This window comes from Pseudorca crassidens, chromosome 3 (assembly GCF_039906515.1).
Source record: "Pseudorca crassidens isolate mPseCra1 chromosome 3, mPseCra1.hap1, whole genome shotgun sequence".
NCBI lineage: Eukaryota > Metazoa > Chordata > Mammalia > Artiodactyla > Delphinidae > Pseudorca > Pseudorca crassidens.
The window spans coordinates 36,320,578-36,345,972 of record NC_090298.1 but is presented as its reverse complement, the minus strand read 5'-3'; the positions used below and the strand labels follow the sequence as shown (position 1 = coordinate 36,345,972).

At 38.8% G+C, this 25,395-nt stretch overlaps 1 protein-coding gene and 1 long non-coding RNA gene across 5 annotated transcripts in view; one reads left to right on the top strand and one right to left on the bottom strand.

Annotated features, from left to right (window-relative positions):
- TMEM267 (transmembrane protein 267) overlaps positions 1-13,928 on the top strand; it is a 31,263-nt gene extending 17,335 nt beyond the window's left edge. The window contains exon 3 of one of the 3 annotated variants that reach the window (XM_067730636.1): positions 12,371-13,928. In XM_067730636.1, coding sequence (XP_067586737.1) covers positions 12,371-12,706 — 336 coding nt within the window. In that variant the 3' untranslated portion in view covers positions 12,707-13,928. The remainder of the gene's footprint in view (positions 1-12,370) is intronic. The other 2 variants (XM_067730635.1, XM_067730633.1) reach the window with 2 other exon arrangements.
- The window catches only part of LOC137221262 (uncharacterized), an 87,675-nt gene that overhangs the window by 48,169 nt on the left and 14,111 nt on the right, over positions 1-25,395 (bottom strand). The gene's annotated exons all lie outside the window — the stretch shown is intronic.

Below are 25,395 nucleotides of genomic sequence, written 5' to 3'. Positions count from 1 at the left end.
AAGAAGATATAACAATTATAAATATATGCACCCAACTTAGAAGCACCTCAATATATAAGGCAAATATTAACAGCTACAAAAGGAGAAATCAACAATAACAAACTAATAGTAGGGGACTTTAACACCCCACTTACATCAATGGACAAATCGTCCAGACAGAAATCAATAAGGAAACACAAGCCTTAGATAACACGTTAGACCAAATGAACTTAATTGATATATAGAGAGCATTCCATCCGAAAGCAGCAGAATACACATTCTTTTCAAGTTGGAACATTCTCCAGGACAGATCACATGCTAGGCCACAAAACAAGCCTCGGTAAATTTAAGGAAACTGAAATCATATTAAGCATCTTTTCCAACCAAAACACTGTGAGACTAGAAATCAACTACAAGGAAAAAAAACTGCAAGAAACAACATGTGGAGGCTAAACAGTATGCTACTAAACAACAAATGAATCACTAAAGAAATAGAGGAAATCAAACAATACCTAGAAACAAATGATAACAAAAACATGATGAGCCAAAACTTATGGGATGCAGTAAAAGCAGTTCTAAGAGGGATGTTTATAGCAATATAAGCTTACCTTCAGAAACAAGAAAAATCTCATAAATAACCTAACTTTACACCTAAAGGAACTAGAGAAAGAAGGAAAAACAAAACCCAAAGTTAGTAGAAGGAAAGAAATCATAAAGATCAGAGCAGAAATCAATGAAATAGACATGAAGAAAACAATAGAAACGATCAATGAAACTAAAAGCTGGTTCTTTGAAAACGTAAACAAAATTGATAAACCTTTAGCCAGACTCATCAAGAAAAAAAGAGAGGGCCCAAATCAATAAAATTAGAAATGAAAAATGAGAAGTTACAACCGACACAACAGAAATACAAAGGATCATAAGAGACTACTATGAGGAACTATATGCAAATAAAATGGACAACCTCTAAGAGATGGACAAATTCTTGGATAGGTACAGTCTCCCAAGACTGAACCAGGAAGAAACAGAAAATATGAACAGACTAATCACCAGTACTGAAATTTAATCAGTAATTTTAAAACTCCCAACAAGGGACTTCCCTCGTGGTCCAGTGGGTAAGTCTCCACGCTCCCAATGCAGGGGACCCGGGTTCGATCTCTAGTAGGGGAACTAGATCCCACATGCATGCCACAACTAAAAGTTCGCATGCTGCAACTAAGTCTGCATGCCGCAACTAAGAGTCCGCATGCTGCAACTAAGAAGGCCACATGCCACAACTAAGAAGGCCTCATGCCACAACTAAGAAGCCCGAGCCTGCATGCCACAATTAAAAGATCCCACATGCCACAACTAAAGATCCCCCATGCTGCAGCGAAGACCCTGTGTGCCACGACTATGACCCGGCGCAGCCTAAATAAATTAATTAATAAATTAAAAAAAAAAAACTCCCAACAAACAAAAGTCCAGGATTAGTTGGCTTCACAGGTTAATTCTACCAAACAAATAGAGAAAAGTTAACACCTATCCTTCTGAAACTGTTCCAAAAAATTGCAGAGGAAAGAATACTTCCAAACTTATTCTATGAGGCCACCATCACCCTGATACCAAAACCAGACACAGATACCACACACACAAAAAAATTACAGGCCAGTATCACTGATGAACATAGATGCAAAAATCATCAACAAAATACTAGCAAACTGACTCCAACAATACATTAAAAGGACCATACACCATGATCAAGTGGATTTATCCTAGGGATGCAATGATTTTTCAGTATCCACAAATCAATCAGTGTGATACACCACATTAACAAACTGAAAAATAACCATATGATCATCTCAATAGATGCAGAATAAGCTTTTGATAAAATTCTATATATATTATTAAAAAATTCTCCAGAAAGTGGGCATAGAGGGAACATACCTCAACATAATAAAGGCCATATATGACAAACCCACAGCTAACATCATAGTCAATGCTGAAAAGCTGAAAGCATTTCCTTTAAGATCAGGAACAAGACAAGGATGTCCACTCTTGCTACTTTTATTCAACATAGTTTTGGAAATCCTAACCACAGCAATCAGAGAAGAAAAGGAAATAAAAGGAATCCAAATTGGAAAGAAGTAAAGCTGTCAGTGTTTGCAGATGACATGATACTATACATAGAAATTCCTAAACATGCCACCGGAAAACTACTAAACCTCGTCAATGAATTCAATGAACTAAACCTCGTCAATTCAGTAAAGTTGCAGGATACAAAATTAATATACAGAAATATGTTGCATTTCTATACACTAACAATGAAATATAAAAAACAGAAAAAAGAAACAATTCCATTTACCATCACATCAAAAAGAATAAAATACCTAGGAATAAACATAACTAAAGAGGCAAAAGACCTGTACTCAGAAAATTATGAGACCCTGATGAAATAAATTGAAGATGACACAAACAGATGGAAAGATATGCCATGTTCTTGGATTACAAAATCAATATTGTTAAAATGACCATACCATCCAAGGCAATCTACAGATTCAATGCAATCCCTATAAAATACCAATGGCATTTTTCACATAACTAGAACAAATAATTTTAAAATTTGTCTGGAAACACAAAAGACCCCGATTAGCCAAGAGTCTTGAGAAAGAAGAACAGAGCTGGAGGCATCAGGCTCCATGACTTCGGCCTATACTGCAAACTCCAGTAATCAAAACAGTATGGTACTGACACAAAAACAAACACATAGATCAATGGAACAGGATAGCAAGCCCAGAAATAAACCCATGCACTTATGCTCAATTAATCTACCACAAAGGAGGCAAGAATACACAATGGAGAAAAGGCAGTCTTTTCAGTAAGTGGTGCTGGGAAAACTTGACAGCTACATGTGAAAGAATGAAATTAGAACATTTTCTAACACCATATACAAAAATAAACCCAAAATGGATTAAAGACCTAAATATAAGACCAAATACTATAAAACTTATAGAGGAAACATAGGCAGAACACTCTTTGCCATTAAATCATACCAGTATTTTTTGGGATCTGTCTCCTAGAGTAGTGGAAATAAAAGCACAGATAAACAAATTGGACCTAATTAAACTTAAAAACTTTCATACAGCAAAGGAAATTATAAACAAAATGAAAAAACAACCTATGGAATAAGAGAAAATATTTGCAAACGATGCAACTGACAAGGGATTAATTTCGAAAGTGTACCAATAGCTCATATAGCTCAATATCAAAAAAACAAAAAACCCAATCAAAAAATGAGCAGAAGAACTGAATAGGCACTTTTCCAAAGAGGAAATGCAGATGGCCAACAGGCACATGAAAAGATGCTCAACATTGCTAACCATCAGGGAAATGCAAATCAAAACCACAGTGAGATATCACCTCACACCTGTTAGAATGAATATCATGAAAAAGATTACGAATAACAAATGTTGGTGATGATGTGGAGAAAAGGGAACGCTCATATGCTGTTGGTAAGAATGTAAATTGTGTAGCCACTATGGAGAACAGTATGAAGGTTCCATTAAAAGCTAAAAATAGAGCTACCACATGATCCTGCAATCCCACTCCTGGGCATATATCCAGAAAAGATGAAAACTCTAATTTGAAAAGATATATGCACCTCAGTGTTCATAGTAGCAGTATTTACAATAGCCAAGACGTGGAAGCAACCTAAATGTCCATCGACAGAAGAATGGGTAAAGAAGATGCAGTGTATGTATATGTGTGTGTGTGTGTGTGTGTGTGTGTGTGTGTATAGATAGATAGATAGATAGATAGATAGATAGATACACACACAATGGAATATGTCATTTGCAGCAGTATGGATGGACCTAGAGATTATCATACTAAGTGAAGTCAGACAGAGAAAGGCAAATATGTGACATCACTTATATGTGAAATCTTAAGAAAACGATATGATCTTATTTACAAAACAGAAATTGACTCACAGACATAGAAAACCAACTTATGGTTATCAAAGGGGAAAGGTGGGGGAGGAAGGGATAAATTAGGAGTTTGGGATTAACAGATACACACTACTATATAGAAAATATTGAATAGATAGACAACAAAGACCTACTGTAGAGCAAAGGGAACTATACTCACTATCTTGTAATAACCTATAATGGAAAATAATCTGAAAATGAATAAATATATGTGTATAACTGAAGCACTTTCCTGTATACCTGAAGCTAACACAACATTGTAAATCAACTGTACTTCAATTAGAAACAAAAACAAAAAAGGAAAAGTGTAATTTATAAATGCATTCATCTAGAATTTAAGTATTTCTACTGTAATTCTTAAAAAACATTTAGGCTGTATACTGTATTTATTCCCTAATTCATTGTTAAGCAGTAATGTTAAGAATATGAGTCATAGAGTCAGGCAGATCCAGTATCAGATTCCAACTCTGCCACTTGATAACTGCACACTGTGGGGAAGTTACTTAGTCTCTCTAAGTCCCAGTTTCCTCCTCTATAAAATAATCCCTAACTCATAGGGCTATTTCTAGGATTAAATGAGATACTGTACATAAAGTATAGCATAGTGCATGTATTGATCCTTATATTTTCTTTTAACATCTTTACTGGAGTATAATTGCTTTACAATGTTGTGTTAGTTTCTGTTGTATTACAAAATGAATCAGCTATATGTATACACATACCCCTCTTGCGTCTCCCTCCCACCCTCCCTATCCCACCCCTCTAGGTGGTCACAAAGCACTGTGCTGATCTCCCTGTGCTATGCAGCTGCTTCCCACTAGCTATCTATTTTACATTTCATAGTGTATATATGTCAATGCCACTCTCTCACTTCGTCCCAGCTTACTATTCCCTGTCCCCGTGTCCTCAAGTCCATTCTCTATGTCTGCATCTTTATTCCTGTCCTGCCCCAGGGTTCTTCAGAACTTTTTTTTTTAGATTCAAAATATATGTGTTAGCATACGGTATTTGTTTTTCTCTTTCTGACTTACCTCACTCTGTATGACAGACTCTAGGTCCATCCACCCCACTACAAATAACTGAATTTCATTTCTTTTTATGGTTGAGTAATATTCCATTGTATATATACGCCACATCTTCTTTATCCATTCATCTGTTGATGGACACTTAGCTTGCTTCCATGTCCTGGCGATTGTAAATAGTGCTGCAATGAACATTGTGGTACTGTCTCTTTTTGAATTATGGTTTTCTCAGGGTATATGCCCAGTAGTGGGATTGCTGGGTCATATGGTAGTTCTATTTTTAGTTTTTAAAGGAACCTCCATACTGTTCTCCATAGTGACTGTATCAATTTACATTCCCACCAACAGTGCAAGAGGGTTCCCTTTTCTCCACACCCTCTCCAGCATTTATTTTTTGTAGATTTTCTGATGATGGCCATTCTGATTTGTGTGAAGTGATACCTCATTGTAGTTTTGATTTGCATTTCTCTAATAATTAGTGCTGTTGAGCAGCTTTTCATGTGCTTCTTGGCCATCTGTGTGTCTTCTTTGGAGAAATGTCTATTTAGGTCTTCTGCCCATTTTTGATTGGTTTTTTTTTTTTAATATTGAGCTGCATGAGCTGTTGATATATTTTGGAGATTAATCCTTTGTCCGTTGATTCGTTTGCAAATATTTTCTCCCATCTGAGGGTTGTCTTTTTCCCTTCTTTGTAGTTTCCTTTGCTTTGCAAAAGCTTTTAAGTTTCATTAGGTCCCATTTGTTTTTATTTCCATTACTCTAGGACGTGGATAAAAAAAGATCCTGCTGTGATTTATGTCAAAGAGTGTTCTCCCTATGTTTTCCTCAAAGAGTTTCATAGTGTCCAGTCTTACATTTAGGTCTCTAATCCATTTTGAGTTTATTTTTGTGGGTGGTGTTAGGGAGTGTCCTAATTTCATTTTTTTACATGTAGCTGTCCAGTTTTCCCAGCACCACTTATTGAAGAGACTGTCTTTTCTCCATTGTATATCCTTGTCTCCTTTGTCATAGATTAGTTGACCATAGGTGCGTGGGTTTATCTCTGGGCTTTCTATCCTGTTCCATTGATCTATATTTCTGTTTTTGTGCCAGTACCATACTGTCTTGATTACTGTAGCTTTGTAATATAGTCTGAAGTCAGGGAGTCTGATTCCTCCAGCTCTGTTTTTCTTTCCTCAAGACTGCTTTGGCTATTCGGGGTCTGTTGTGTCTCCAAACAAATTTTAAGATTTTTTGTTCTAGATCTGTAAAATATGCCATTGGTAACTTGATAGGGATTGCATTGGATCTGTACATTGCTTTGGGTAGTATAGTCATTTTCACAATATTGATTCTTCCAATCCAAGAACATGGTATGTCTCTCCATCTGTTTTTGTCACCTTTAATTTCTTTCATCAGTGTCTTATAGTTTTCTGAGTACAGGTCTTTTACCTCCTTAGGTAGGTTTATTCCTAGGTATTTTATTCTTTTTGTTACAATGGTGAATGGGATTGTTTCCTTAATTTCTCTTTCTGATCCTTCGTTGTTAGTGTACAGGAATGCAAGAGATTTCTGTGCATTAATTTTGTAGCCTGCAACTTTACCAGATTCATTGATTAGCTCTAGTAGTTTTCTGGTGACATCTTTAGGATTCTCTATGTATAGTATCATGTCATCTGCAAACAGTGACAGTTTTACTTCTTCTTTTGCAATTTGTATTCCTTTTATTCCTTTTTCTTCGCTGATTGCCGTGGCTAGGACTTCCAAAACTATGTTGAATAATAGTGGCAAGAGTGGACATCCTTGTCTTGTTCCTGATCTTAGAGGAAATGCTTTCAGTTTTTCGCCATTGAGAATGATGTTTGCTGTGCGTTTGTCATATGTGGCCTTTATTATGTTGAGGTAGGTTCCCTCTATGCCCACTTTCTGGAGGGTTTTTATCATAAATCGGTGTTGAATTTTATCAAAAGCTTTTCCTGCATCTATTGAGATGATCATATGCTTTTTATCCTTCAGTTTGTTAATATGGTGTATCACATTGATTGATTTGCGTATATTGAAGAATCCTTGCATTCCTGGGATAAACCCTACTTGATCATAGTGTATGATCCTTTTAATGTGTTGTTGGATTCTGTTTGCTAGTATTCTGTTGAGGATTTTTGCATCTATATTCATCAGTGATATTGGTCTGTAATTTTCATTTTCTTTTTTTTTTTTTTTTTTTTTGGTGGTACGCGGGCCTCTCACTGTTGTGGCCTCTCCCGTTGTGGAGCACAGGTTCCGGGCGTGCAGGGTCAGCAGTCATGGCTCATGTGCCTACCCGCTCTGCGGCATGTGGGATCTTCCCGGACCAGGGCATGAACCCGTGTCCCCTGCATCGACAGGTGGACTCTCAACCACTGCGCCACCAGGGAAGCCCTGTAATTTTCTTTTTTTGTAGTATCTTTTTCTGGTTTTGATATCAGGGTGATGATGGCCTCATAGAATGAGTTTGGGAGTGTTCCTTTCTCTGCAAGTTTTTGGAAGGTTTGAGAAGGATGGGTGTTAGCTCTTCTCTAAATGTTTGATAGAATTCACCTGTGAAGCCATCTGGTCCTGGACTGTTGTTTGTTGGAAGGTTTTTAATCATGGTTTCAATTTCATTACTTGTGATTGATCTGTTCATATTTTCTGTTTTTTCCTGGTTCAGTCTTAGAAGGTTTTACCTTTCTAAGGATTTGTCCATTTCTTCCAGGTTGTCCATTTTATTGGCATAGAGTTGCTTGTAGTAGTCTCTTATGCTGCTTTGTATTTCTGCAGTGTCTGTTGTAACTTCTCCTCTTTCATTTCTAATTTTATTGATTTGAGTCCTCTCCCTCTTTTTCTTGATGAGTCTGGGTAAAGGTTTATCAATTTTGTTTATCTTCTCAAAGAACCACCTTTTAGTTTTATTTATCTTTGGTATTGTTTTCTTTGTTTCTATTTCATTTCTTTATTTATTTATGGTCGTGTTGGGTCTTCGTTGCTGTGCAGGCTTTCTCTAGTTGTGGTGAACGGGAGCTGCTCTTCATTGTGGTCTGCGGGCTTCTCATTGTTGTGGCTTCTCTTGTTTCAGAGCACAGGCTCTAGGCATGCAGGCTTCAGTAGTCCTGGCACGTGGGCTCAGTACTTGTGGCTTGTGGGCTCTAGAGCTCAGGCTCCATCGTTGTGGCACCTGGGCTTAGTTGCTCCATGGCATGTGGGATCTTCCTGGGCCAGGGCTTGAACCCATGTACCCTGCCTTGGCAGGCAGATTCTTGACCACTGCGCCACCAGGTAAGCCCTTTTTCATTTATTTCTGCTCTGATCTTTATGATTTCTTTCCTTCTACTAACTTTGGGTTTTGCTTGTTCTTCTTTCTCTAGTTCCTTTAGGTGTAAGTTTAGATTGTTTAGCTGAGATTTTTCTTGTTTCTTGAGGTAGGCTTGTATTGCTATAAACTTACCTCTTAGAACTGCTTTTGCTGCACCCCATAGGTTTTGGATCATCGTGTTTTCATTGTCATTTGTCTCTAGGTATTTTTTTATTTCCTCTTTGATTTCTTCAGTGATCTCTTGGTTATTTAGTAACGTATTGTTTAGCCTCCATATGTTTTTGTTTTTTACGTTTTTTCCCCTGTAATTGATTTCTAATCTCATAGCACTGTGGTCAGAAAGACGCTTGATATGATTTCAATTTTCTTAAATATACTGAGGCTTGATTTGTGACCCAAGATGTGATCTATCCTGGAGAATGTTCCGTGTGCACTTGAGAAGTGTAATCTGCTGTTTTTGGATGGAATGTCCTATAAATATCAATTAAATGTATCTGGTCAATTGTTTCATTTAAAGCTTGTGTTTCCTTATTAATTTTCTGTCTGGATGATCTGTCCATTGATGTAAGTTAGATGTTGAAGTCCCCCACTATTATTGTGTTACTGTCGATTTCCTCTTTTATAGCTGTTAGTAGTTGCCTTATGTGTTGAGGTGATCCTATGTTGGGTGCATACATATTTATAATTGTTATATCTTCTTCTTGGATTGATCCCTTGATCATATGTAGTGTCCTTCCTTGTCTCTTGTAATATCCTTTATTTTAAAGTCTATTTTGTCTGATATGAGTATTGCTACTCCAGGTTTCTTTTGATTTCTATTTGCATGGAATATCTTTTTCCATCCCCTCACTTTCAGTTTGTATGTGTCCCTAGGTCTGAAGTGGGCCTCTTTTAGACAGCATATATATAGATCTTGTTTTTGTATCCATTCAGTGAGCCTGTGTCTTTTGGTTGGAGAATTTAATCCATTTATGTTTAATGTAATTATCGATATGTATGTTCCTTTTACCATTTTCTTAATTGTCATGGGTTTGTTTTTGTAGGTCCTTTTCTTATCTTGTGTTTCCCACTTAGAGAAGTTCCTTTAGCATTTGTTGTAGAGCTGGTTTGGTGGTGCTGAATTCTCTTAGCTCTTGCTTGTCTGTAAAGATTTTGATTTCTCTGTCAAATCTGAATGAGATCCTTGCCAGTTAGAGTAATCTTGGTTGTAGGTTCTTCCCTTTTATCACTTTAAATATATTGTGCCACTCCCTTCTGGCTTGTAGAGTTTCTGCTGAGAAATCAGCTGTTAACCTTATGGGAGTTCCCTTGTATGTTTTTTGTCATTTTTCCCTTGTTGCTTTTAATAATTTTTCTTTAATTTTTGTCAGTTTGATTACTGTGTGTCTCGGCATGTTTCTCCTTGGGTTTATATTGCCTGGGACTCTCTGTGCTTCCTGGACTTGGGTGGCTATTTCCTTTCCCATGTTAGTGAAGTTTTCGACAATAATCTCTTCAAATATTTTCTTGGGTCCTTTCTCTCTCTCTCTTCTCCTTCTGGGACCCCTAAAATGTGAATATTGTTGCATTTAATGTTGTCCCAGAGGTCTCTTAGGCTGTCTTCATTTCTTTTCATTCTTATTTTCTTTATTCTGTTCCACGGCAGTGAATTCTACCATTCTGTCCTCCAGGTCACTTATCCATTCTTCTCCCTCAGTTATGCTGCTATTGATTCCTTCTAGTGTATCTTTCACTTCAGTTATTGCATTGTTCATCTCTGTTTGTTTTTAATTCTTCTAGGTGTTTATTCTTTAATTCTTCTAGGTCTTTGTTAAACAGTTCTTGCATCCTCTCAATCTTTGCCTCCATTGTTTTTCCGAGGTCCTGGATTATCTTCAGTGTCATTATTCTGAATTCTTTTTCTGGGAGGTTGCCTATCTCCACATCATTTAGTTGTTTTTCTGAGTTTCATCTTGTTCCTTCATCTGGTACATAGTCCTCTCCCTTTTCATTTTGTCTATCTTTCTGTGAATGTGGTTTTCCTTCCACAGGCTGCAGAATTGTAGTTCTCCTTGCTTCTGCTGTCTGCCCTCTGATGGATGATGCTATCTAAGAGGCTTGTGCAAGCTTCCTGATGGGAGGGACTGGTGGTGGGTCGCTACTTCTATTTTTAAGATATCTATTTTTACTTGTATAATTTTATGATATGTCTTTGTTTTATTATTTATCTATGAATGAAAAATTTGCATGAATATTTTAGAAATTAGGCAAGCAACAGAAACTTCTTGTTTCTTCCTTAGCAACTATTAATATAAATAGACTTCACAAATGAAATTGTGAATAGTCAGTATCCCTCCACACATCCAGAGCACAACTGCTAATCATCTCAACATGAGGCTATTGCTCTCCACCAAGTACTGATTACTGTAGCCCATCCTGCCCCCCATCCCACGCTGCTATTGAGGAGCATGATATATTGTGGGTATATAACTTAAAAACAAAGGTGGAGGCTAAAATGGCATAATACAGAAATGTTATGTGTTCTGACAAAGTAAAAATAAAACAACTAAAAATGTGGAGGAGTAGGGAGAGGGAATTAGGAATGTAGAATAAATAAACTCTTTGATGTTCAGCGGGTAGGTGGGGATTAAAGAATACTGGTTTAAGGAGTGGCTTTACAAGATACCCAGTTTAAGGTTGGTCTGATTTGACAGTGTTGCAAGGTACAGTCTCTTTAATGGATGATTTTTTTGTTAATGTGGTGGGAAGGTTGTGTCCTTTATTTTTTAAAAAATAGGAACCTGACTTTTGCCTTTACTACTTCTTTTTTCCCTTTACCACCCGAGTCTCCAAAGGCTACCTCTCCCTTCCTTTGTACCATCTTCTCCTGGAAAACTAATGCTTTTCAGAGCCTTGAATCGTGCCCACTTTTAAGTCCTTTCTGTGTAGTTAGTGCTCTTATGTACGAGGACCCCACACTTGGGTTGAACTTTCTCTTTCTAGTGGTAACTTTAGATCAATCTTAGATTTCCCCTTATCTTTCTTCAATGCAGTTTTTTTTGGCTTGAGTGGGGAGTGTGAGAGAGTGCTCACTAACTTGGTGTTTAATACTTTAGAGTAATTGAAGTTTGGGCATTCTCTGACTTCTGGCTATGCTAAGTGGGGCTTGGTATAGTTTTATTTGTCATTGTTCTGTAGCGTTTTTGAAGATGTGTGGGGAGATTCCAAATCAGGCAATCTTCTCTATCTTCAGCTTTATTTTTATTAGAAATTATCTAGTTGGAAATTAGCCTTTAGAATGTGTGAGAATGAAACCTTACTCATGGATCATTCAGGTGTTAAGCCTGAAATTTTCATTTGTTTAGATATTGATTACATTTTTACAATGGTTTAGAAATGCTATTGGTTTATTTAACTCAACTTTCAAATACTTGTTTAAAATAATATACTGCCTCTAAATGTTGTTATAAATAAATTCTGAAAGTATTCAAGGCTAATATAAAAGGTTACAACAAAAATACTCATCTTTTATGCATATATTAATTGAAGAATGGGGTGGGGGAGGGACAAGATAGGGGAAGGAGATTAAGAGGTACAGACTATTAGGTATAAAATAATTAAGATACAAGGATGTAATTTACAGCACAGGGAATATAACCAGTATTTTATAATAACGTTAAATGGAGTATAATCAATAAAAATATATGTTGTACACCTGAAACTAATAAAACATTATATATCAACTATACTTCAATTTTAAAAAGTTTAATTGAAGAATATTTTATTCAGTTGTGAGATTTTTTCAATACTCTTAGAGGTCCCAGACAATTTTTTTAAAGTCCAAGTTTACACTAACCATATATTTAGGATATAAACTGTTTGTATTGTGACTTTTCTAAGTAAATAATAGGAAGCTTTTAAAAATTAATCACATGTTCCTGAGATCGTGATTTCATTTTTAGTGCAAAGTGTTTTTGGAGGAGGTGGCATAGAAAACGTTTCCTTTGCATTTCCAATAGCCTGCAGGAAAACAGATGGTTACAATATTAGGAAGCAGCTATAAAATTTTGTTTGCCAAGAAGGAAATGATACTAGCTACCGCTTTCCCTGTGCAGGCTGCTATTACTCTTCCACGAAGACCTTTCCTTCACTGTTCTACTGTGATACCCGCTGTGGTTCTGACCCTGAAGTTTACGATGCACCTTTTCAAGCTCAAAGATTCATGGTGCTGTCTTCCCTGGATGTTATTTATATCCTGGACCTCACACCATATTCGAGATGCAATTCGCCATGGCTTGTGGATATGCCCATTTGGAGAAACTTCTCCTTTGCCATTTTGGCTTTATGTAATAATCACATCATCTTTACCTCACATCTGTTCATTTGTTATGTATTTCACAGGGACGAGCCAAGTGATGTCTTCAAAACATGGAAATTATATTGATGTCTGAGATAACCATATGGCAGTCTTAAAGAACCAATGGTTGAGATAATGACAGCCAACATTAAAGTGAATTTTAAAAACATGTTAGGTACTTATATTAATTATAAGATGTATAATGAATGCTAACATTTCTTTATTTCATATATTTTGATCCTGACTGAAGTTTAATTTGCCAAGTGCTTTAGTGAGTTGTGATTACTGGCAGAAACTGCTTTTGTGCACTTATGTTATAATATTCTTAAAAGACAGTAACATTAGACCTAGGTTATTGTTTCAGAAATAACTTTAGGAAATAATTATTATAATATGTTGACTGTAGTAACATTCTACCAAAGTAGTATTTTTTCATTATCTTTGCCCTCAAATCTCATGTGTTGGAGTTTTAACTGTTTTGAAAAACATAACTAAATTTAACAAAATATTTGTTTAAAATTAACATTAACAAAATATTGATACTTGACTCATAACCATAAAATCCACAAAAAAGGACCTAACGAATAATGTCATTTCAAATGTAAACTCCTGAATGTGCCATTAAAATTGTTTTAGTTGCTATCAATTTGTTTACATACTATTCTAAAATATTATACCAGTTAAATCATTTTTTTAAAATTTGCCTGATACTAAGAGACAAAACAATTTTTTTTCAAAAAAGTAGTTTTAGGAAATTGACTTTTTCCTTTGTTCTTTCAGGTTATCTTCTGTTAAAAATGATTAACCTTTATTAGAGAAGGAAAATTGAGTTGCTGTAAGTTTTACATTTGCACAGTAATATACTTTGACATAACAATCAGTGCCCCAAAGGCACCTGTTTTTTGGTAGCATTTGTACCAGCTGCTGTCTTCAGATTTTCTTACACATTGTGTTTGTAATGCTGGTGACTGTGTGCCTTAATCTCTGAGAAGTGATGAAACAGTGCCTTATCCAAAGCAGATTTTTCTCATTAAGTTAAACAGAGTTCTGTAAATTGTTATAAAGGGTCAGCCTCTTTACTTTTTGTTGTTAAGCAATTGGTTGCAATCTGTTATATTTTATAATTTATTAGCTCTTACAATGTATTATTGTCTTTTGAGAGCAATTATTGTCAATTTAGTTGGTTTAATAGTAAACATTATATAGTGGGGGTAAATTTGATTAAGGTAGAGATTTTTAAAAAGCATATGATTTTAGAAATCCCTGGAAATAAAGCATATGTGTTGTGTAACTCTTTCTGACTAAATCACAAAACTCTCCCTTTTTTAATTTCTCCATATTAAACAAATGAATATCATAAAAATATAAGGCCTTATTTAAGAATGTCACATTGACATTTTGGGGGTTGTCCTAACTTTATTAGAATGGGAACTCACTTTGACCATGAGTCCTTGCTTAAACAATAACTGAAAATTTTAAGTGTGGGTTTATCTTTATCTTTGTTCCTACCTCATCAGAAATGTTCCTTGTCCTCTAAGTGGTCTCTGAAAGCTGCAGTTGTAACCTCTAGAGATATAGTAAGCAACTTCCCATGCCGCCATTTTGTCCCCTTTCTTAGAGAAAGAGTTTGCTTCAGTACAACTTATGTTGAAAGTTGGATTGTATCTTCTTTGCACGGGTGTGTTTTCTCCATTCTCCAGACGTCCTCCTTTCACTTAGTGTTCTCTCTTGGCTGTTTCACTGATCTGACCTCCCGATCTACTGTTTTCTTGAGCCATGTTCATTATGCTGGCTACTCAGGAGAACTTCCACCACTGAACTATTTTCTACTCATCCCAAGCCTACTTTCTTTTAGTGGTGGGCTAAGAACCTCAGTTGTGTATGGTTAAAACTCCCATTTATCCACACCTCCTTTCTTTAACTTAGACCTCTCTTCTCCCAGGCAGCCACCCTCTTTCTCCCAATCAGACACATACTTCTTGGCTCCTTTCTCTTTTGGCTGGTGGAACAATTACTTTGTTTTTCCCATTTTTCCCAACTGAAGGGTAGAGGAATAGGGGCTATTCTGGTACTTGCTCACTGTCACAGCTAAACCATTTATCCAACACAATTCTGTCTTCTTCCTTTGATATCTCATTATTCGTTCCAAACCCTCTTCACCCTCACATGCTACCCTCTAAGACTCAGTTTCACCTTCTTTGATGATATGAGCAACTGGATCACTTTTTTCCCTTTTATTCTAACCCTTGATTTTATCCTCAGTCATCAGATGACTCACCTGAAATCGGGACTTCAGTATCCCCTCTTCTTCTGTACCACTAACTCTCGTCACATCATATCAGCCATCCACCAGCACAGTAGGCCTCTGTACCTCCTTTTTAGGTGACACTGCTCATCTAGGAGAGCTCCAACTTCGTCTCCTTTTTCTAAACCAGTAGTTCTCAAACTGACATACATCAGAATCACCTATAAGGCTTGTTAAAACGGGGATTGCTTGAGGCCCACCCCAGAATTTTGACTTGGTACGTCCTGAGGATTTGCATTTCCAGCAAGGTCCCAATTGATATTGATGCTGCTGTTCAGGAACCATCCTTTAAGAGCCACTGCTCTAGACACATCCTGTTTAACTTCCTTTTTCTCCCCTCCCTTCTCTTCATTGAGCCAACTCTTTGCCTTACTGATATGTTTAATTTTTCTTAACCTTCCTTTGTCAGCAGGTCCACCAGCCCGCTTCTGGGTACATTTAATTCTGTCCTGGCTCCACATATGCAGTGTGTAAGTTACTATGTCAATCCCCTAATACCCCAGACTTTCTTGTGTGCTATCCAATTAGCCAACCCAGAATAACCCACAGCCTGCTTTCCCCAGTTCTCCTTTAGATTACATGTCTTTAAAGTAGTTATGGATCCATGCTGACTTGGCCTACTACAATTCATACTATCTAACTTTGGCTGGGTACTTAATAATACTTTGCTCGCTGCCAAACAACTTTTTCCCAAATATTGTACTAGACAAGCCGAGCCTCAGAATATCTGCCCACGTTAGATCCAGCCACAAGCCAGGAAGTGCACAGCATTTCACTGATCTGAGAAACTCTTGTTAATAATCCATCTCCACAGTTACTTTGCACTTTGCGTAAATCCACAGCATTGCCACATGCGTCCCTTGGCATTTCTTTACTTCCCAGGGATCATGATAATAATCAAAGGGTTTCTGAAGCATATTACCCTTTTGACTGATCTTGCAAGGAGTTATTTGGCTTATATACCCAGCAGCGCTAATTAACGCTGCTTCAAGGTTTGGGCAGCCTTCCAATTCCGTCTGCCCCATGATGGCCTGAAAAGGAGGGGAATGTCAGATTAGGGCTCTAACACTCTGATATTCCTCAAATACCTGTGTGAGCTCGCAAAGAAAGCACCCAACTGAATTCACACATCCTTACTCATTCAATATTCATTTGATTTAATTTAAGCACTGTCCAGGTTCTCAGATTAGCAATATTGATACCATGCACGTAAAGTGGAAGTCAGAGAAAATTTTCCATAAATGTCTGGGTGATGTTAAATAAAGTGTAAAAATGTGGTATAGTGGTTACATAACAGACCGCATACAGGGGTGGCATATCTAAATGACAGTGGTCATAACCTCGCTACCCTGAGCTATTTCACGCAATCGCAGGGAGTAACTGGAGCTTTTTGAAGTTTCATAAGAGATCCTATCAGGACCACAATGTATGCGGCAGAGGCCCTGCTCTTGGAAAGCCATGTGTAAATACCATACTTCCCTCTTCCTGGAGCTCTGTGGCTGTCTGCCCAGAGTCAATAACAATAGTCTCTCAGTGTTAGGCCTGTTCCATGGCCAGCAAAGACTGTGTCGTTTCTCTAGATTCTAAACTGATTGGCACAAGGCTGCCTTTGGTCAATCTGGACTCACAAAATGTTGTACGAGCCCCAGGCCAATCTTTCTGGAAAGGGCTCTGCCATTTCTAAGGTGTGAAACCCAGAGCAAATCACTCCGCAAGCCCTCTGCTCCCACCTCGACATATCAACCCAAGTGAGATGGGATTAGATAACTCCCACAAGATCTCTAAAGGATAAGAACACTACAGAAGAGTGAGAAGAAATTATGGACAAGAGATGGGAAGCCTGCCTATTTGGCCTGCTTACGATGTGTGTAGCCTGCATTACTCTTCTCTTGATGCTGTAACAAATTACTGTAACTCAGTGGTTTGAAACAAATGTATTATCTTACTGTTGTGTATGTCAGAAATCCCACACAGGTCTCACTGGGCTAAAATCAAGACATCAGCAGGGATGCCTTCCACCTGGAGGCTCTAGGGGAGGCTCAGCTTCCTTGCCTCTTTCAGCTTCTAGTTGCCGCCTGCACTCCTTGGCTCGTGGTGCCCTTATTCCATCTGCAATGGCAGGTCAGCTTCCTTTTCACATTGCATCTTTCTGATCCTCCATCCATAGTCATGTCTCCCTCTGATCACAGCTGGGGAAGAGTCTCTGCTCTAAGGGCCCATGTGATTAGATTGGGTCCATCTGAATAATACAGGATAAACGTCTCATCTCAAGGTTCTTAATCACATTTGCAAAGCCTCTTTTGCTGTGTAAGGTAACATTCACAGGTTCCGGGGATTAGGATGTAGACAGCTTTGGGGCCATTTATTCCACTTACTCTTTGATTCTAGCCCTGGTGTCTTTGAACAGGTCATTTGTCTTCTTTTAAGCCAATCAGGAATAAGCCAGGTACTTTCCAAGACTCCCTTCCTGCTCTTTCTATAACCTTCATCTCCTTGTCCTAGTAATGGGCAACCTCAGTTTCTGGGGAAATGACCTCCAACTTGTCAGAGTTAAGTTTAACCTTGGGATAATAATGTCCTTTTCTCCCCTGCTATTAACACTTTTGGTTGTTACTTCTCTTTATTTTTTCCATGTGGAACTACTGAATCTTCATACATACCCTTTCTCTATTTTCCGTGGGGGGGAAAAAAAATTTTAATTCATAAAATTCTTAGCCAGTAAAACACTCAGCATTCCTTTGGGTGAAAATGAACACAATACCTACCCTCACATAACACCGGTTCAGTCAGCTCTGAAACAAATGTTTAATGTATTCCTGCTGTGTTGCAGGCTTTCAATTAAAAACTAATGTTCTAATGGTGAAAATGACAATCTCTACATTAAAAGAACAGCTAGGCTAGTAGTGGGGACATACAAGAGACAGCACATCTCAGTACAGCGTGTTAAGTGCTGCAATAAGCAAGCGCAGGGCCTCTGAGGTCCCACTATGGAAGAAAGGGGAGTTCCCTGAAACTAAAAGAAAAGCAGGAGAGCTCCAGTGAAGGTGAGAGTGAGGTGATGGGAGGTGGGTGGGAAGATCCCCACAGGCAGAGGGAACAGTGTTTACAGAAGCCTGGCGAGACTCCAGATTGTAGGTAATTCAGCATTGCTGGAGCAGGGTGTTTGAAGTGGGAGAGTGGTGAGGGTTGATGGCAGTCAGCTGACCATGACTAGGGCCTGGAAAACCTTGTTTACCTGTTAAGAAGTTGGGAATTTATGCTGAGGGCAATGTGGAAGCATTGAAAGGTTTAAGCCTGAGGTTGGCATGATCAGGTTTGCCTTTTTTCCTGGAGACTCTAATTGGGAGCTCAATCCAAGGGCTCCTGCGTTTTAACTGCCGTCACGTAATCAGGCGGCCTTCCCATGAAGAACTTTGGAGGTTAGAGGCACAACAGCAATAAGAAGCCTATGTTCGGGCTTCCCTGGTGGCACAGTAGTTGAGAATCTGCCTGCTAATGCAGGGGACACGGGTTCGAGCCCTGGTCTGGGAAGATCCCACATGCCGCGGAGCAACTGGGCCCGTGAGCCACAACTACTGAGCCTGCGCGTCTGGAGCCTGTGCTCCGCAACGAGAGAGGCCGCGACAGTGAGAGGCCCGCGCACCACGATGAAGAGTGGCCCCCGCTCGCCGCAACTAGAGAAAGCCCTCGCACAGAAACGAAGAGCCAACACAGCCAAAAATAAATAAAATAAATAAAATAAATTGAAAGAAGGCTCAACATTTAAAAAAAAAAAAAGAAGCCTATGTTCTCGGTGCCACTTGCCTCTGAATCTGGCTACTCATAATCTAAGAATAAAACACTAGAAATACTATGTAAGCAAAATCACCCCTACCTTAAGCAAACCAGGGATGTGGTCCCTCTCCCGCTGATTGCAGCTGTTTGGTTCGGGTCTGGCCCCTTTACATGGAGCACTGGACTCTCTGCGGTGCCTGGAATGAACCGTGCTCCACAACACCTTTGTGCACATGCTGGACTGGAAGCCATTTCCTTCCCCGCTCAGGCGTCAGGGTAGCTCTTACTCTCCCTTCAAGACTCACCACAAGTGTGTCCTATCAGTAAATCATTTAAATCCTCTCAATTCAGCCTCCAAGGTTGAGCTAGGGTTCCACTTCAGTAAAGTGTTCTGCCTCCCTCTGTTTTGTGGCTATCACACTACGATGCAGGCTAAATGCTTTCCTGGTCCTACTACTCCCCGTCACCACCACCACTACAAAGTCCAGAGGAGAAGTCTTGTAACTAGGACTCTGGATGTGCACCCTTTGTTACCAATGCAGGATGCTTGGCAAGGCGAATGCTATCTTAGTATAGCAGCCCCAGGATATTAATTAACAAGAAACCAGTTCAGAGATATGTGAATGAAAGTGTTAGGACTTTCTCATCTCACCAGGGGTTCGCATGGGAATTAATCTTGGGGTGTTGAACCAACCCTAACCCTGCACAGCTTCTCCCCCACACCCATCTTTGCTGGGCAGCAGTAACTGGGCAGAGGAGGAAAGGACGGGGATGCAAAATCTGCAAGTCTCAAAGCACTGGTGAGGACAGAGACTGGATTATTTCCATAGGGAGGCGCCGGCGCCTGTGCGGAGGACCGTGAAATGGCAGAGCGCTGAGGGGAGAGGGCTGCTGGGAGGGAAACGGAGCACTGAGGTGGGAAATGAGGATGCCCTCTGAAGGCCCAGGGAGAAGGCCCTGAAGGAGGCCCAGGTGATAAGCCTTGCCCCTGAGAAGGAATGGCTCAAACAATGTGTTCCCTGCGGAGAAAAATATCAGGAAAATTGATAGATGAGGTACTCAAGGTTCCCAAACTTTCTTGGTTTACAGTTGATGTCCTTAATGTCTCAGTAATTTTTTTCAACATACCACTAGGCCAAAAGAAATACCAAATAGTGCCTGTTATTTGGTTGGATCCAAATGACTTCACAGTGGTAGTTGTGTGGCATCCGACAGTTGTCCTTGTATGTCTCTCAATAATTGAGAATATCCCACAGCACCTCTAAGAGTTCGTTTCAGCACCTGGGTGGGCCTCAGCACACAGTTTGGGAACTACATTACCAATGCAAGAGCAGCCTTCCTTTTTGAGGACTTGGGTTCTAGGAAGCATCAATCCCAGACAAGACGAAGATTCACCGAAGACCTGTAAGGGTGCTTGTTTTGATTTGCCCCACTTCAGAGTAACCTAGGGCTCACCCTGAGGAACAGAATAGGACAGAACCTATCACAGGAATTAACATTGTAATTTTTGATTTTCTTTCACTCTCCCTCCACCAGCAAGGATTCCTTGAGGGCAAACACACTGTCTGCACCTCTTACTCTTTCCCTAGAGCTGTGCTCAACACAAGGTGGGGACTCAATACAGGCACACCTCCCTTTATTGCACTTTGCAGATGTGTACTGCATTTTTTACAGATTGAAGATTTTGGCAACCCTGCGTTGAGCACGTCCATTGGTGCCATTTTCCCACCAGCATTTGCTCACTCTATGTGTCTCTATGTCACATTTTGGTAATTCTCGCAATATTTCAAACTTTTTCATCATTATTATATGTTATGGTGGCCCGTGATCTGTGATCTTTGTAGTTACTATGACTCCCTGAATGCTCCGATAATGGTTAGCATTTTTTAGCAATAACGTATTTTAAAATTAAGGTATGTACATTTTTTTTAGACATAATGCTATTGCATACTTAATAGACCACAGTATAGTTTAAACATAACTTTTATATGCACCAGGAAACAAAAGAATTCGCTTGACTCACCTTATTGTTGTACTTCCTCTATTGTGCAGTCTGGAACAGAACCCAGTGTCTCCAAGGTATGCCTGTACATTTTTTGTTGAATGAATGACTGAATGGTTATATCTATTTCACCCTTCCCTATTTTCTTAGAAGATATGCGCTGACATGTCCTTGACAGTCCTAACTCAGGACTCTTTCCTGAAATGTCAGCCAAAAAAAGGAAAATATAATTATCCAGGTTCAAAGCCAGCAGCAAAGACCTGGTGGGAGCTTAAAATTTCATTTGTTCTCCACCCTAAGGGAAATGCAAGGGGAAAGGTGACCTAGGAGCACAAACACAGGAAAAAGAAAGATGGACATTACTTTGATGTTTTTTGTTTTTTTTTTTGTTTTTGTTTTTGTTTTTGTTTTTGTTTTGTGTTTTTTTGTGGTACGCGCGCCTCTCATGTTGTGGCCTCTCCCGTTGCGGAGCACAGGCTCTGGATGCGCAGGCTCAGCGGCCATGGCTCACGGGCCCAGCCGCTCCGCGGCATGTGGGATCTTCCCGGACCGGGTTACGAACCCGTGTCCCCTGCATCAGCAGGCGGACTCTCAACCACTGCACCACCAGGGAAGCCCTGATGTTTTATTATTTAAGATCGTGGGGCCTTTGTTTTGATGCTTTTAAAGAATTGCTAAATTATTGGGGTGGTTTGGGTACAAGCTAGCACTGAGATAGAGGAATACATTAATCACCCATTTAGAGGCAGTTCACAGCAATATTTCAGGTTCTCATGCTTTTCCAGAGCCTTGCCACTTTCCATCGAGAGGTAAAGTCTATTTCTCCTTCCTTTCAACCTGTGTAGAACTTTGTGACTGCCCCAGCTAATCGAATGCAATAGAAATGAACCTGCATAAGTTTCCAAGACAAGTCATAGAAGGCCATATAACTTCCACCTGGTTCACTCTCTTGCTCATGGGATACTCCTTGGAAGCCAGCCACCAGGCTGTGAGGAAGACAAACTAGTCACATGGAGAGACCCATGCAGAGACCAACCGAGGTCCCCAGCTGACAGCCAGCATGAACTGCCAGGCATGGGAATAAGCCCTCCAGATGATTCAGGCTCCCAGCCTTCAAATTACTCCAGGTGATGCTGAGTGGAGCAGATGTGAGTCACCCACTGCCTCAAGTGCAGATTCATGAGCAAAATAAACGCTGATTTTTTTTTTTTTCCACCCCACGTGGCATGCAGGAGATCTTAGTTTCCCGACCAGGGATCGAACCCGTGCCCCCTGCAGTGGAAGCATGGAGTCCTGACCACAGGTCCACCAGGGAATTCCCCCAATGTTGTGGTTGTTTAAGCCACAAGTGTTGGCATATTTGTTATGCAGCCTCAGTCAAAAACTTTTTTTTACCACTGTATTTGAAAAATGTATACATAGTGTAGTAAGGAACACAGAACTCTGAACATAGAATGCCTGGGTTCCAATGCTAGCTCCAATACTTACTAGCTTTCAACCTTGGGTAAATCACTTAACCTCATGCCTGTTTCCTTATCTATAAAATGAAGGTAACAACAGTTCCTACTTCATAGGATGGCGCTAATCATTAGGTGACTTAATATGTGCAAAGTGTTTGGAACTGTGCCCACTATGAAATAAGCTCTACATAAGGATTGGATATTGCTGTGGTGGCGATGGTGGTCTTATAGTTGGTAATGTTGGTGTGTTCGGCAGAATTCTAAAACCCCAGTGACTCCTGCTTCATGGAATCCTGTCACTTGCTTCTAGTCAATAGATGTAATTAAAGTCCCTAAAACTAACCTTAAGTGAATCAAAAGGGAGATTATCCTGGGTGGACCTCACCTAATCAGGTAAGCTCTTTAAAAAGAGCTCTTTAAAAGAGGACCTAGAGATCAGACTCTCTTGCTGGCCTGGAAGAAGCCAGCCACCAGGAGTTCAACAACTGTGAGGAAATGAAAGCTAACTACCACAGGAACTTGGAAAGGACCCCCAGCCTCAGGAGAAACTGCAACCACGGCTGACACTTTGACTGCAGCTTGTGAGATGCTGAGCAGAGGATCCAGGTAAGAAATCATACTTGACTCCTGACCCGTGGAAACTGTGAGCCAATAAATAAACAGATGTTGTTTTAAGTCAGTAAGTTTGTGCTAATCTTATTCAGCAATAAAAACAAATATAATTGGTAAAAATTCAAACCATAAAAAAGTATATACAATGAAAAGTAGATTTTTCTACCACCCTGGACATTCATCCTCCTCAGAGGCAACCACTAGGAAAAACCTGTGTCTCATCATTCCAGAAATTTTGTATGCATATGAAAACATCTACATGCATCTGTATTTCCTTCTTACACACACACACAAGGATATATATATAGTGTACATATATATATATATATATATATAATATGGATATATATCTTGAAACATGGGCCAAGGGCAGTGAGTGAGTATGTTATCTCAGAAATCTGTATTCTTTAGAAACAATATAGAACATCTTCCAGCTGAAACAGCTTTTAGGAGAGACAGGATAGGTCCTCTTAAGTGCTTAGGTGGTTTCATGATTTACACTCTGTAATTAAATGTGTGATGGGGTTGGGCATTAGTCTGCCAAAGTAGAGAAGAAAGACTATTTTTCCACTGCTTTCCACTTTTTTTTTCCTTTCACTTACAGACCAGAGACCTTTACTTACAACACCTTATCTTTACTGCTACAGTAAAGTCCATCGTGTTGTGTGCCATGATTTATTTTTCTAGCACCCTACTGATAGGTATGCAGCTTGTCTTTAATAGTTTACTATTAAAAAATGCTACAATGAGATTCTTATGCTTACATCTTTGCATACATGTGTCTGTAGTATAAACTCCAATAGTCAAACTCTTACGTCTTCATTTTAAATTGATAGGTATTACCAAACTAATGTCCTAAGACTTTGCACCAAACCACACTCCTTCTAACCACTTGTGATAAATAGATACTTGCTAACACACTTTGACCTTTGCCACTCTCATAGGTGAAAAATGTATCTCACTTTGTTTTCTTTTTATTTGTTTACATAGTTTTGAATGTTGAATAATGTTGAATAATGTTTATAAGCCTTATTTCTGTGAACTATATGTTCATATCCACAGCCAAATTTTCCATTAAGTCACTGGCCTCTTCCTTATTGATATACAAGATCTCTTTATATAATAGCCCTTTGTCTGTTGTCTGACCAATGTCACCCCCCTCCACGTGCAACTTTATGCCATTTGTCTTTTATAGAGTTTTATTTTTCCATGACAGAATTTCACTTTTTTGTACAGTCAGATTTTTCATTCTCTTCCTTATGACTTCTGAGTCTTGTTTTATGCTTAAAAAGTTGTTTCCTGCTCTATTTTTTTAAGTTCATATTTCCTTTGGATACCTTTATATTTTATTTACATTAAATATGTAATACATCTGGAATTCAAAGCCTCAACTTTTTTTTCACATGGTTAACCAGTTGTTTCAAACAATTCATTGAATAATCCAGTTTTTCCTGATGTAAAATGCTAACTTTACTACGTAGTAAATTCACTCGTTATATTTTCTGGATTTATGCACTGGTGTCGTGTCTACTGTAACTCTTTTAATGATAGTAGATTTACAATATATTTTAACATCCAGAAAGACTAGTCATCACTCACAGCTCTTCTTTCTCAGATTTTCCTGAGGAGATTCTTTTTGTTTTTATTAGCTTGAGGTATTTATTCTGCTTTGATTCCCAATTTATTGACTAATCTTAGGCAAGTCACTATATTTCTGTACCTCACCATCATAAAAGACTGATGATACTGGACTGAATCTGGATTATTTATATATATGGAAAGCATGAATGCTAAAAAAGAAAAGTTATAAATTTAAGTCTGGAACAGAAACTACAGTGTTAACCAGGAATAAGAAATCCAGTGAGAAGGAAATTCCCTACTGAGGCTCTCAGGTTATACTGTTTCTACTTAGTCCTGCATTCTTTGCTCTGTTTACTTTGGCATACCTGATACCCAGCCCCATCAAACATTTAGTTAAGAGTATAAATCAGAAACTGTGGCACTGAAAGAGACCTAGCATGGCTCTCCTAAAAGCCATCTCAGCTGAAAGATGTTCTAACTCATTTCTAAAGAATACAAGTTTCTGAAATATCACATACTCTCTCACTCACTCAATCATTCACCCTTGACCCTTGTTTCAAGCATACAAATTCCCTGGTGATATGTATTTTTACAACTAACCGTCCTCCATGCTTTAAGGAAAACTCAATGCATAATTTTTTTGTTTTCTGTGTGGTATAGAAAACAACTCCTTCTGAGAAATGTATATTTGAAATATTATTACCAATTAGACTATAGATATTCAGAAGAGGCCACAAGTACCAACCGTGGACATCTGTGACCACATTGGCAAGATTTTGCCCATGTAGTGAAGGCTTGTTCGAATAATCCAATTTCTTGTTCATTCAACACTAAGCCTCTAGTATTTGCTGAGCACTGAATGAGGCACTGGGGGTATAATGATGAGTAAGATACAGGCCCTGTCCTAACTGAGCCCCACTCTATTGGAGGGCAGAGGCACACACGTATATAAAACAGTGTGAGATAAGTTGGCAATATACATTAAAAAGTGACTTAAATGGGCATACCCTTTGAGAAGTTCCATTTCTAAGAATTTATTTAAGAAAATT